Raw genomic sequence first — 12,869 nt, 5'->3', positions numbered from 1 at the left:
TACAGGTTGTGATGCCCCCTCTGTGATGAACAGAGGGGCGGCCTATTATTAGTCAGCCCCCTGGGTAAGGTTCAAAGTCCTAGATGGGATCATTCAAAGATATAAGGCCCCAAAGGGCCTCTCATTGAGATAATGAAAACTTAACCAAGAATAATTACAATCACTACAACAAGAACTACCTTTTGTCAAGTGCACTCAGCATCCCTGCGCGACACAACAACCATCTATCGAATGCGACTCCCGCAGATTCGAATTGAATCGAGTGCGTCTCCCATAGATTCGATAACTAGCGAATGCCAAGACTCGATCGAATTCGATTCGAATTCGACCGAACACATAACAAATCCCGCGACGGTAGAAAATGTCAGGCATCGTGTGACTTCGGGAGAGACGCGGCAGAACAGAGGCAATTAGGTAATTGAAAAAAGCTACTAGGCAGATTACAAGTCGCTCATGTCCTTCAGCGACGCAAGTACATCAACCCATTGGCTATCCCTGAGGCTAAGCAGCGGCAGTGAAGGCTTGTAGATCCCAGCTTTACTCCATGATCGAATGCACTGAGCCATCGCCACTGTCTCCCTCCTCAACCGGCTTCTCAACGGTGCCATCATACGTCCTGCGCTACTAAACGTCCTCTCGCTCTCTGCAGACGACGATGGGATGGTGAGCATATCAACAGCCATCAGAGACAGTCGCGGGTACCGATTGGCGTTGACTTTCCACCAGCCAATTGGTCTGCTCCTGTAGTGGTGACTGTGGACAATATCCTCCGCACAGTACCGCGCATATTCGTCGTCAGTCATTGCTACCGCGGCTGTCTGTTTCGTCTTACGGGTGGTCTTGCGAGGGTTGGACGCCGCAGAAGTTTGGGTTAATGTCGAACCGGCTACGCTCCTAGCAAGCCTTCCCTCGATGTAATCCATTGACGCCTCATCAGCCATGCTGAGGACCTCACAGTTAATGTCGCGTTCCTTATACGTCTCCCAGATCTCCACTAGCTTCTCTTCGTAATCAGATCGCCAGCTCCTGGCCTTAGGGGAAGGCACTCGAGACCATAAGCGGCGCTAGTCAGACGGCTGTAGTACCATGCAGTACCCACCTACCGGCAAGCAAAAAAAAAAAAAAAAATTCCCATAGAAAATGCTCAATTTCACTTACACGGTGTTTGGCCAAGATTGAAGTTATTGGCATGATACAATGCCTGTTGTATTGAGAATTTCATGCCGTTTGATATTATCACATTGATTTTTTGATCACGTATGCGGTATGGTCGCATGGCACTAATGTAAAATTTCTCAAAACGCCGCCTTCGCCACCCAGCCTCCCCGACACTCCTTCGGATGTTTCTCTACATTAGCCTTCCATAATCGCCTTGAAAATGCCTCGAGTGTCTTATACAGAGGATGAAGTTGTTGAAGCCATACTAGATGTCACAGATAACGGCCTCTCCCAGAACGAATCCGCCCAGAAGCACGTGATCCCTCGATCGACCCACGGAGACCGATTAAGAGGCCTACCGTCAAAGTCCGAGGTCACCCAGCCTTCCCAGCTGTTATCCAAGTCTCAGGAGTCCAGATTAGTCACCTAGGTACTTCGACAAGAGGCCTTGGGCTATGCTCCCTCTCACAGTCAAGTTCGCGCCACCGTCGCTGCCCTCTTGAGACAGGAAGGCCGGGAAAGGCCTATCGGCGTACACTGGGTAGCAAGGTTCGTAAAACGCCATCCGGCCATCAAGACCAAGATAGGGAAACGTCAAGAGGCATCGAGGTTCAATTCTTTTACCCCAATGGCTATCAATTGGTAGTTTGATATCCGGGAGAGCGAATATGGCTGGATCAAGCCGGAGAACACAGTTAATGTTGACGAGGGCGGTATCATGGCTGGATTTGGTGAGTACTGATTATTTTTGCTACAAAACTCACTAATCCACTAAAATACTAGGCTTGGATTCCTTAGTTATCGGCAGTAGCGATCCCAGGAGGAAGGCCTTCCTGAAAGGCCCATAGTCCCGCGCTTGGACTAGCTTTATTGAAGCCGTGACTGCAGATGGCCGTCTTCTGAAACCAGGGATTATTTTCAAAGGCAGAGAACTTCAGCAGCAGTGGTTTATCAATGAGTTCAAGAAGATAGCCGACTAGTATTATATCACTTCTGAAAACGGCTGGACGGACAACCATATTGCAGTCGAGTGGCTCAAAGAAGTCTATCTGCCTCAAACCCGACCAGAAGATGAGTCTCATGCGAGGCTTATTATATTAGATGGCCACAGAAGCCATGTATCTGTGAGTATCTGGCTGCCTGAATCGTCCACGTCGCTGACTCGAAATCCAGGATGAGTGGATGGCTGCCTGATTTTTGAACAATGTATATTGTTGTTACTTGCCCGCTCATTGCTCTCATGGCCTTCAGCCGCTGGATAATGGCGTTTTTAATGCCTCCAAGGCTGCATACCGCAAAGAACTGCAAAAGCTGGCAAGCCTGACCGATTCTGCACCGGTGGATAAGGTCAACTTCATCAAGGCTTATGCCAAAGCCAGGGAAGTGGGCATGGCGAAGAAAAATATACTCTCAGGCTGGAGAGTGACTGGAAATTGGCCAATTTCACGACGGAAAGCCCTCATACATCCAGAGATTCAACCAGACAAGAAGGAAACTACACCTGCATCAGAGGGTCACAGAGACGGGCAACTTGAATCCGAGAGTTCCGATGGCAGTTCCTAGTTGTAATAGAAACGTCTCAGCATGCTACTTATGGGTCGCGACAACCCTCAAACATGAATTATGTCTGAAGGTTATCGCGATCTAACTCGTATCCAGTCAGAGACTATAAAGAGGACTTATAGACACTCAGTCTTCGCAAATCACATCGAGTATTAGTCTCGGTCCAGTTGACAAGCTGACCGCGCTGCCAAGGATCTCACTAGGTTAAGCCAAGCTACTTGCTGACGGCATCTATGCACCAGCATTGCAGCGGAACCCATGCTACCGAGCTCGTGTCTATTCCCCGAAAGGAATAAATGATGCGAAACAGCTCTAAATAGGCCATTCGCATCGCGATGCGGAACTATCGACAAGGAATAAAGATAAGACAGCAGCCCAAGCCCTGTCTCTCAAAAGCTTCCGAACATAATGTATTCAAACCTATCCAGTTTTCGCTCCCTAAAACTCCCTTTGGATCCCTTTCAAAAAGACTTGCCAGAACTTGACCCAGGAGTAGATCCACTGCTTTCAGGGAGCCTCAACGACGACAACTCTGCTGCCAGCTGCGATTTCCCCCAAGGCAAATCCTCCCACTCGACCATATTCTGCGTCCTGGCAGCTATCATGGTCTCGTAAATGTCGGCAACCTCCTGGCTGTCCCAGATCCCCTCTCTCCGGCGCACGGTACGTAGCAAGGATATAGCTCTGTACTGGATGTCGACGTCTCGGCAGTACGTGCAGACCTTAGAGAGCAGCGGCACCAGGTAGCCGTTAAAGGCAAACACAGGACTCGGCCTCCAGTGCTCCATCTCAATTAGCACCTTTGCCCTCTGCAGGATCCTCTCTCCATCTTCCCTCGCAATCTCCTGGTCGATCGTCTCGAGCTTGACCAGCCCGAACCAGACAGCCTGGTACATGTCGAGCGATGCGATTGCGCTCTTTTTCTCGGGCGTGGGGTCCTCGTACATCTTTTGACGTTTGGTGAGCTCGTAGCGGGAATTCCACACGGCAAAGGCTCGTCTTGCGGCATCCAGGGCGGCCTTTCCTGCGCCATAATCAAACGCCGCTCCTGAATGCCCATGGGACGGCGACTCGAATGGCCCATGTAGTCGAGGGCCAAATGCGATCCCAATGTAGCTTTCATCGTACAACTCGTCGACGCGCTCTAAAAAGAAGGCTGCTTCGAACAAGCTAGAAAAAGGTGTGTTGGGGTCGCCCATGTATCCGGTTCGAGGTGGCAAGTCGAGGTCGTCAAAGGTGTCGTTTCCCACGTAGATGGCAACATTCTGTCCGAGCCGGTAGAGCATTTCAGTGACCAGGTCGAACAGGGTATATTCAGCTTCTTCGCCCTCCGGGAAGTACAACAGCGATGTCGGCACATTCCCATACTTCTTTTCCGCCCGCACAGAGTTGAGGAGCTGGCAGCCAGCCTTGAGGTGTCGGATAGAGTCTGTGTAGCGTCCATGCAAGCTCTCGATGCAGATAAAGATGACGCAGCAGATGAGGGTGGTTTGCAGGTTGATCTCGGAGTTCTCCTCCATGAGTGGCTTCATGTGCAGTATAGCCTGGTTGTACTTTTGAATAGAGGCATACTCGAATTCGGCGGCCGACGACAACGATGTGGCGTCTCCCCTATAACCAGCCTGGAACCGACGATGTGCTTCGCCGAGGGCGCAGAGCGCATACTTGACTGGCTCGACGGTGTGGGCGAGCGGTAGCACAAAGTTATGCCAGAACATGGGGCCGGACAAGACATCGAAATCTTTGATGGTGTACTCCCGGGCGTGGTAGAAAAGGGCGGCGTCGGCTGGGGAACCGAGATTCTCGATCGACAGGGCAGGTCTCAGTGCCGAGAGGGCTCGGCAGGCTTGACTCTTCGGCTTGGACTGGTACTGCACAAGCTTCAATTGCTTCTTTGCTTTGGGGGCAGGAGGTTTGGGATCTTCGTAGCCGTCGCATTTCTGTCTATCTTTTAAGCACCGCTGGCACACGGGCTTTTGCTCGTCACACTTCAAATGCCGGATTCTGTCGAGGCGGATCAGTACGCAGGGATAGACGACTCGGCAGTCTGCACAACTAACTTGCTGCCAGGGGTTAGCAACATAGTCACAGCAAGCACAGTAGGAATTCAGCGGCATGACAAGATGACGACATACCAAGTCTTACAGCCAGTCCTCACCCGGGGCGCCTTTGCCCTTGTCCACTTCTTGCGTGGTGGTTGCTGAGGCTCAAGCGGAGCCATCTTTCTCAGAGAACTACGAGCGGCCCAATCAAGGCTCCCAATGTGGATTCCAAGAGGTGTACCTGTCGCGTGGCCAGACTTGCAGCGGCGTAAAGAAGACTCGGAGAATTCACACGATACCCTTGGCGGCGCGGCTTCGAGAGTTAAATGGTTTAGGGGCGCCATGGACATGATCCTAGAGACATAGCGGGTCTGTCGAGTCTGAGCACGTCTATTGGCTACACCGTAAAGAATACGGATACTTTGCCGTTTCCGGTAAGTCAGTCAATGACAGTCCTGCGCCTCAGCCCTGTGTCGGGGACGTTTGTCACCGGCGTGGCTGTGTGGTCTGGACCTTTCCACGACTGGTCTCATCAGTCGGTCTGTTTAAATACCCGAGCATCCCCTTTTGCTCTGCGTTACGTGGTGGACGACGTAATCCAGATTGAGCTGAAACCACAAATGCGGCTCGTTCATTTGAAGAGCATGGCTATCTCAGAATGCCAAGAGGCTTGGCTCTAGGCAGCTTCTTAGAGGCAAGGCTTTCTTTCAGCTCATAACTCAAACCACTCACAGACTCCTCTTCAGGTGTTGGATCCTTGAGCTCTTTTGCCTCACCGTTTGACATGCATCGTCCGTGCAACATTGCCAACACGAGAGCAACCCTAAAGAGGCCGCCAAGTCTCAGAGGTCGATCAGGGTTTCTGGACATAAGCACTATTCAGCTATACTGTTGATCACGGTACTGCTTGTGCCGCAATTCGTTCTTGTGATTCCTTCGTTACAATGTAGGGCGACAATCTTTGTCTCGATCGACGTGTGAACTGGGTCACGTGGGTGCCGACTGCCGGGTTTAGCCGCGTTGGAGCCCCTCTTCTTTGACAATTCATGACTCTACCGCTGAGAACATGCAGAGTGTGGATTGCCAGGCAGCTAAGAGATGGACTTGGCGGATCTGCCCGAGATACCGGCTGTCGAATACGTCCTGCCTAACTCTGCGTCTGTGTTGCCGCCATGACGGCGAGAAACATCCGCTTCGACTCTCTCTGTCCCAATCGCCAAGTCGCAACTCAAGGTAAGTTCTGCCAGACCAACGCTTTGGATACAGACCCTGACTTGACTGAGTAGACTGTCCTCTCTGAATTAAACGACGGATAAAGTGCGATCGAAGCCTACCAACACAGGGTCAGACATCTTACGAATGGGAAGCGAATCGATAGATTCGATTCATTCGATGCCAAGTCTTACGAATGTCGAATCGATTGTCTTGGCGTTCGATTCGCATCGAATCAAATGGGCGCCCTCCATTCGACATGCGAATCGAATATGCCACATTTCATTCGACATCGAATCGAACGGCGCTAAGCATTCGACCGATTTTCGATCGATTCGGTCGAACAGGGCTCCCGATTGTAGAAACACGTGTTGAGATCCGTTGTTTTGACGGATCAATGGCTATTCCGATCCATTGGTGGCTGGGATGTGAATGTCTTGTCTATAGCTTCCGCTGGTTAGCGCTAGCCTTTCTTCTTCTTTAATCAATACAACATGCTCATTTCAACAACACGTCAGGGGGCCTAATTTTGATCGACGCGTTAAGAAGCCACTAGCGCGATCTTACGCGAACGACCGCGATTCGCTACATCATTCGCCACGAGCCTGTGTTGTGCTAATATACGTTAGTGAGTACGTCGATCCTCACCAAGAGATCTATGGAGTAATAGGTACCTTGCAACTTCACTCATCATCCCGACAACAACCCACAATTGGATGTTTCATAAAAAGTTCGAAGACAATACCATCTTGTAGCTTGGAATGAGGTATCTAGTCGATTTCCATGAAGAACATACGGTTTGAGGGAGGTGTTGAAGTGCGAGTTATCTTGGCTGCAAAATCCAACTTGCAAAGTTAGGAGGTACTGACATTACCATTATTACGGAGGTCAGAGCTGCGGTAGCCCCTAACGCAACTGTATAAAACAAAACTCTCTAATCTCCTGGCAAAAAAAGTAAGCAGCGTCATAGAATACGAAGAGTACGATTTTCGTGTTCCCCGTATACTGTCAGGGTGGCGATCAACGCAATCCACTCAACCTCAGCCTTCAATTGAGTGAGTTGACTGCTTAATAAGCTTTTCCTCGGTTGAGTTGATCAACCCAGGTCCTATATTGAGTTGGTTGGCGTTGCGTTGATGGTTGACCAGCGCCCCATCCCGCCTAGTCCGACTTTCACCGCCAGCTTGGAACCTAACGGCCAACGCAAGCCTACTCCCACCCTGCCTCCTCCTCCCGCATCTGCATTGGCAAACCCCTAAGCCATTCTCTTACCGACTTCTCCTCCACCGACTTCTCGCCCATTGTATCATCCGCTTTGTCCAACAGCATAGGATCAACTTCCTCCACGATGCCTGCCTGCAGCCATGACCGCAGCACCTGGCAAATAGCAATGGTACTTGCCTCCAGCTGATTCCGAAGAGGCGTCACCATGCGGCCTGCCGCCGAGAATAGCCTCTCGCACTCAGCGCTCATCGGCTGAACCGTCATAAAGTCCTCCGCCATTCGCGACAGCCTAGGGTACTTGAACCGCTGCGCATGCCAATACTCGAACGGATCCCGAATCTGGTTATCCGTAGGTAACACGTCCTTCTGCCACCTGGCATACTCGTCTTCTGCCTTATCAGAGTCCCTTTCTTCGCAAGAACGTATCCGAGCTTCATCCTTATATCGTTCAAAGGGAGAATAGTACTGTGTCCGCTGACGCTTAGCGGATGGTTCGCCATTACCCTCCGTAGAAATCTCCAAGGTCTTGTATCCTCTGTCCCAAACAGACTGTACCACATCTTTCGCTTTTGAAATCCACGTCGGCCGTCCAGACCACACCATCTCGAAATAACCCCAACGATAAGCGGGGTGGAGTGCTAGTGAGGCGTAGTATATCGGAGTCTCATCCAGCTTGTTGTAGTATTCGTCAAGCTTCTTCCAGCCAAGGTTAATGTTAACCTTGAAGTGCTCGGGTTCAGGATATTGATTGACCATGGCTTTGGCTTTCTCCAATTCCGCCAGCAGGAATTCATATCCCACGATCACGTCCCACACGTTGCCATAGGACTCGAAATGTCCCTGCTTGCGCTTCCGTTGAATCCCATCACCTTCAAGCGCCTTGACTGCGTCCTCGAAGCTCTGCAGGATATTTCCGAACGCCTCTAGAACGGCCCAGTCCTTGTCGTCGAGTTTATTCTCGTCTCAACATATGGCAGGCATGATTGCGCTTGCCTTGAGCCGCTTTGACCGCTTCGACGTGTTGTCCCTCTCCCATTCTTGCTTGTGCTTCAAGACCAGTGTCTCGAGATAAGGTCGAAGCTTCAAGGCGCGGCGGATCATATACAGCTGCGATAGCCAGCGGGTTTCGTTGTCGACAACCACATTTAGGGGCTTCCGAATTCTCACACGAGGATCCTCGGATGCATCGAACTCCAGCCGTTGGATACTGCGGAGAAGTGTGGTGAGTACATCAGATCGGTGGATCGCAACCACAAGATTATGGAGTTTGCCGACCGGGCCTCTCTTCCGCCAAAGCTCATGCTCAGCCGTGGCTAAGACATCTCCATGTTCCAACCGGGATTCAAATGCGTCGGCATCCTTTCCAAAGAGAATGGCTTTAACTACAAGATTGATTACGTGGCCAAAGCAACGGCCCCGCCGTTCCTTGCCATGGAACTTGAATCTCTCCCCAATGGTATCCATTGCAGTGTCGTTGTTTGGTGCGTTGTCAAGCGTGAAGTACCCGATTTTCTCCTCTGGGATCTCATATGACTCGAGTATTTCGACGATCTCGTGTCCAATATTGGCCCCGAAGTGTCGAACTGTCAGCTCAGGCACTCCCAGAATGAGCTTGCGGGCCTTGCCATCCTCATTTCGAAAGAAGCATGCAACACCATGTAAAGCGTGCCTATTCCGCGATCTCCAACCGTCGAACGAGATGTGTATCAACCCAGCTGCATTTCTCAATACTTCGATTACCTTGCCCTTGTGTTTCTCAAACTCGGCAACGGCGCGCTTGCGAACCGTGTCATGACCGACATGGGCATCCGCGCTCGCGACAAATGGATTGAGGTACTCGAAAATGGCCCGCAACCTCTTATTTTCGGGTTCTCGGAAGGACAGGTTGCTCTCGACGATCCATTCGACCACTAGACGCTGGAAGACATTCCTATCAAAGCTCTTAATAAGGTGATTCGCAATTGCTTGCTCTCGGGGCGCGTTAAGATCGAGGTTGAAGGCTTTCGTTATCGTCTGGTGTCCTGTGGACGCTTTCTTTCGAGACGCTGGCGCAGACCGTTTCCCAGAGGGATCTTGAATCTTGTGGTGGTCCCAGAGATGCCGTTCAGCGTTTTGGGTGCCAATGGCAATTACATTGCCCGGCTTCGGCCTGTTCCTTTCAATGCACAATCTGCAGACCCATCGCCGCTCCGAGTCCTTCTCGATATCGAAGCCGTATTCCCACACCCATGATTTTGTATTTCTGCTTCGTTGAGACCACGTGTAGCCACGGAAGTGTCGGAACAGTCGATCTTCGTCTCGTCGAGTGGCGCGGGCTTCGGCTGGTGTGGACGGCTCCGGTGTTGATGGAGCTGGTGTTAAGGGCCCCGGTGTGCAATGGGAAGCTGCTGCGAAATTCACAGCCTCAATATCTGAACTTGGGGACATGTTAAAAGCCGGAGAAGTGAAACGCCAGAGAAGCAAGCCGTGAAGGGGAGGTCAGGCTGATGCTGCTATAAGAATGACAAAGTCTATGGGACGTGCGAGACGAGCAAATCGCATCTGACGCGTTGACGCGTCGAGCCAATAACACGTTAAGGTAAGGTCCAGGTGGGCTCCATAGTACCTAGATTTATGATATAATTAGGTGTGGTGGGAAGTATCTCCTAATAAGCACCAACACCCGACCCGCCTCGGGCTAACCTACCCGGCACCGGAGTCTGGGAACATCGCTGCGATACCTAATCAACCTTATCAACGCAACCAACTCAATATCGTGATGATATTGAGTTGGTTGATTAGTAAGAATAGGCTCCGTTGAGTTGGGTTGAGTTGGTTGACATCAACCTGGTTGACAACCTCTTGATTGACGTTGCGTTGATCGCCACCCTGGTTGGGACTTTCCGCCGTATATGTGATGTTGGTTGCGAAGGTGAGCTTCGATGTTGGTAGTCGCTGATGCAAGATGGGCAGTTATCTTCGGATCCTTCTTCCGGACACACTCGTAGCAAACCCATCTATAGCGACTCTGGTCTTTGACCTCTTGAAGGTCATAGCCATGCTGCCAAATCCAAGACTTGGGGCGCCCGCGCCTCTCAGATATTGTTAGATTGGGGAAGCTGTGCCAAGGGAAGATGTTCCAATCATCAGCGGGTCGTGGTTGACTCAATTGAATGGAAAGGTTCGAGGGCGCTGGTGATGAGGCACTGGAAGGTGTTCTGGGCTCAGAAAACGGATCTTCGAAAGGGCCACTGGTAATGCTGGCCTCCGGAATCGAGGCCATGGCCGTCAGTCGTTCAGCCATCTTTGGGAACAGCTCCAGTGAAGTGTGAAGAGCGAAGGTTTATCGAAAGAAAAGGGGCTGAATGAAAGACGAATGTTACTCGTAAGTATAGGAACCTTCTCCTTGGCTAATTCTGCTAGCACAAATAGGTACCAGAACTCAACCACGTTACGCAGGGGGTCACCTGTCTTTCATTTCATTATTGTCATTTCATTGCCGTCTCTCCAATGCAATGATCATTATTTCGGGCATGGCGTCAATGAAATGATTGATAGTGATCATTATTGATCATTCAGCACTAACTCAATCACTATTAATCAATGATGCGCCAGCCTGACTGTGGGACGGAGCGTAGCCCAAGGACTCCTGCCGGAGTATCCAGGCAGCCAATCTATCCTCTTGGTTCTTGGACAAGCGTCGATGAGGGTGGATCTGCTCTTTAACGGCCCCGCGGCCGTTAAGTCTGTCGACTAGAGTGCTTCGAGGCACTCCCCGTCTCTGAGCGGCTTGAGGAGGTGAAACGCCATCATCAGTAACATCCAAGATAGCCTCTGCCATGTTTTCCTCTGTATATTTCCATCGGGGTCTCGACCTAGGCATTTTCTTGTCGTTGTCGCAGACAAAGGTCAAAAAACACGGAAAAGAGCGGTGAGGAGTTTGATGATTAAACCAACACTTTATTGGTGACCTCACGCAGTCAAGAGGGACAGAGTGTGTGTAGTTTGGCCGCAACGGGTCACCTGTCACTGCGGTCTTATGCGTAAGCGTGTTAGACCGCAGCGTCAGAGAGGGCCCAAATGACCCGGGCCAAACTAGGATGGTGGAGGGGACGGTGGTTGAACCAGAGACAGCGGCGCCGGCGAGCCCGTCTGGAACTGGTGGTTGAGCTGATACAAGACTGACGCGTTCGTCGTGAAATAAACTCTGAATGCCTCCGAGGTCCGAATGCCTCTGAGGTCCATCTCCCGAGCATCTGAATCTGGTCGTTGAGAATCCCACTATCGTGCGCATGTTGCGCTGCACCTTTCCGAAAGCTGTGGCCTGAGTAGCCGTCCGTTTGCAACCTAAGAGTTCTTAGTTTGGTAGAGAGGGTAGATAGGAAGTTGCTGCGACTGAATGGTTTTCTGTGGAAGGAGAATAACGGGGCGTCGTGTTCCTTGGGGTCGAGGAGTAGTAGCTTTTGAAGCGCGTCGATTGGGCATGCTCCGTCTCCTGTTCTCGCGAGGATGATCTGCACTCCTTTGTGGCGGCGGTCCGTCTTACTCTTCTTGAGTGTGAGTTGAGTATGGTTGGACGAAGACGAGAATCTGATGTTTGAGCGCGTTAGTTTCGTTGCTAAGAAGATGGAAGGTGTGCCAAGGTCTTCTCTCTTGTATGTGAATTCTCCGACGCGGAGGAATCCAGTAAATGCCACCCGGCAGGCGGCTGCGAAGTTTAGATCATCCCTGAGGTCAACGGTCATCTGCGAGGGCTGTAGCGGAAGTGTGTCTAAGCCCGCGGATAGCGCTGTGATGGCCTCACGCGAAATCGGCTTTCTGACTCGTACTTTGGCCGTTGGGCTGAGTCTTCTCGCGCCATCGATGAGACGGCGGAAGTGCTTGTTATCAAAGAGTTTATCATCAAGAAAGTTATCAATGTGGTAGGCCCGGAGGGCGGCTAAGTCTGCCAGGGCCGTGTCTGGCTTGACTGATTTCTGGCCGGAATTTCCAAGAAGTCGTGAGGTTAGCCACGAGATCAGCGAGTGCCTCGAAGCTGGCCACGCTGGCAAGTTTTGCAGCGCGCAGTGTCTCTCGTAGTTGCGCTGGGCAGAGAGGTACACGGAGCGCGTGTTGGCGCCGAGTCCGTTCCAGAGCAGCTTCAGGTGGCCTGCGTTGAGCTGATGAGCTCGTGAGGAGAACCACGCGGGCGGTTCAATACCGAGAGGTCCTGCCAGTGAGGGCAAATGTTAGCAATCTGTTGAAGGTTATTACGCGAGAGCGCGTCTGCTAATGTGTTTTCCCCGGAGGGTAGCCAATGTGGCACGATTTGGATGTCCCTCGCCGCGGCTAGGATAAGCAGGCTCTTCAGAGGTGCATTGGGCGGACCATGAAGGAAGCCTTTACTTAGTCCTGTGTGCGCTGTAGAGCTGTCCGTGTGGACCACGAGGGTGTGATGAAGCCAATGTTGGCTGAAGAGTAGGAAGCCTTGTAGGATGGCGTCTACTTCGTTGGTGTTGATGTGCGCATGTGTACGGTCGCACATTACCACATGGGTGACAAAACCATGTACGAAAATGACTGGAGCTATTTCGCACATAGGCTTTAGGCGTTTGTATATAGGGCTACAGTATTGATACGATAGCGCACTGTTTTGAATGTAGCAGAGCTGATGCCATACCAAGCGGTGCTGATGCCATTCCACCGGCGCCG

The 12,869-nt window shown here is 51.4% G+C and overlaps 4 protein-coding genes across 4 annotated transcripts; all 4 read right to left on the bottom strand.

Moving 5' to 3' along the window:
• Positions 1-440: 440 nt before the first annotated feature.
• MRS44_017941 (uncharacterized protein) lies at positions 441-1,222 on the bottom strand (the record flags this gene model as incomplete). Its single annotated transcript, XM_065615827.1, has 2 exons — positions 441-1,045; positions 1,159-1,222. 2 exons carry the CDS (start codon positions 1,220-1,222, stop codon positions 441-443), a joined length of 669 nt encoding a protein of 222 aa, XP_065471899.1.
• Positions 1,223-3,182: 1,960 nt separating this feature from the next.
• On the bottom strand, positions 3,183-5,633 carry MRS44_017940 (uncharacterized protein; the record flags this gene model as incomplete). The annotated part of the gene is made up of 3 exons (XM_065615826.1): positions 3,183-4,661; positions 4,880-5,134; positions 5,496-5,633. 3 exons carry the CDS (start codon positions 5,631-5,633, stop codon positions 3,183-3,185), a joined length of 1,872 nt encoding a protein of 623 aa, XP_065471898.1.
• A 1,551-nt stretch (positions 5,634-7,184) lies between these two features.
• On the bottom strand, positions 7,185-10,482 carry MRS44_017939 (uncharacterized protein; the record flags this gene model as incomplete). Its single annotated transcript, XM_065615825.1, has 3 exons — positions 7,185-8,097; positions 8,209-9,615; positions 10,181-10,482. The coding sequence occupies 3 exons, from the start codon at positions 10,480-10,482 to the stop codon at positions 7,185-7,187; spliced, it is 2,622 nt and encodes an 873-aa protein (XP_065471897.1).
• A 748-nt stretch (positions 10,483-11,230) lies between these two features.
• Positions 11,231-12,702, bottom strand: MRS44_017938 (uncharacterized protein; the record flags this gene model as incomplete). The annotated part of the gene is made up of 2 exons (XM_065615824.1): positions 11,231-12,387; positions 12,546-12,702. The coding sequence occupies 2 exons, from the start codon at positions 12,700-12,702 to the stop codon at positions 11,231-11,233; spliced, it is 1,314 nt and encodes a 437-aa protein (XP_065471896.1).
• Between the last annotated feature and the right edge of the window lie 167 nt (positions 12,703-12,869).

This window comes from Fusarium solani, assembly GCF_023522795.1.
Source record: "Fusarium solani strain SB1 chromosome Unknown bctg00000014, whole genome shotgun sequence".
Classification (NCBI taxonomy): Eukaryota; Fungi; Ascomycota; class Sordariomycetes; order Hypocreales; family Nectriaceae; genus Fusarium; species Fusarium solani.
This window is presented reverse-complemented; position numbering and strand designations above follow the sequence as displayed.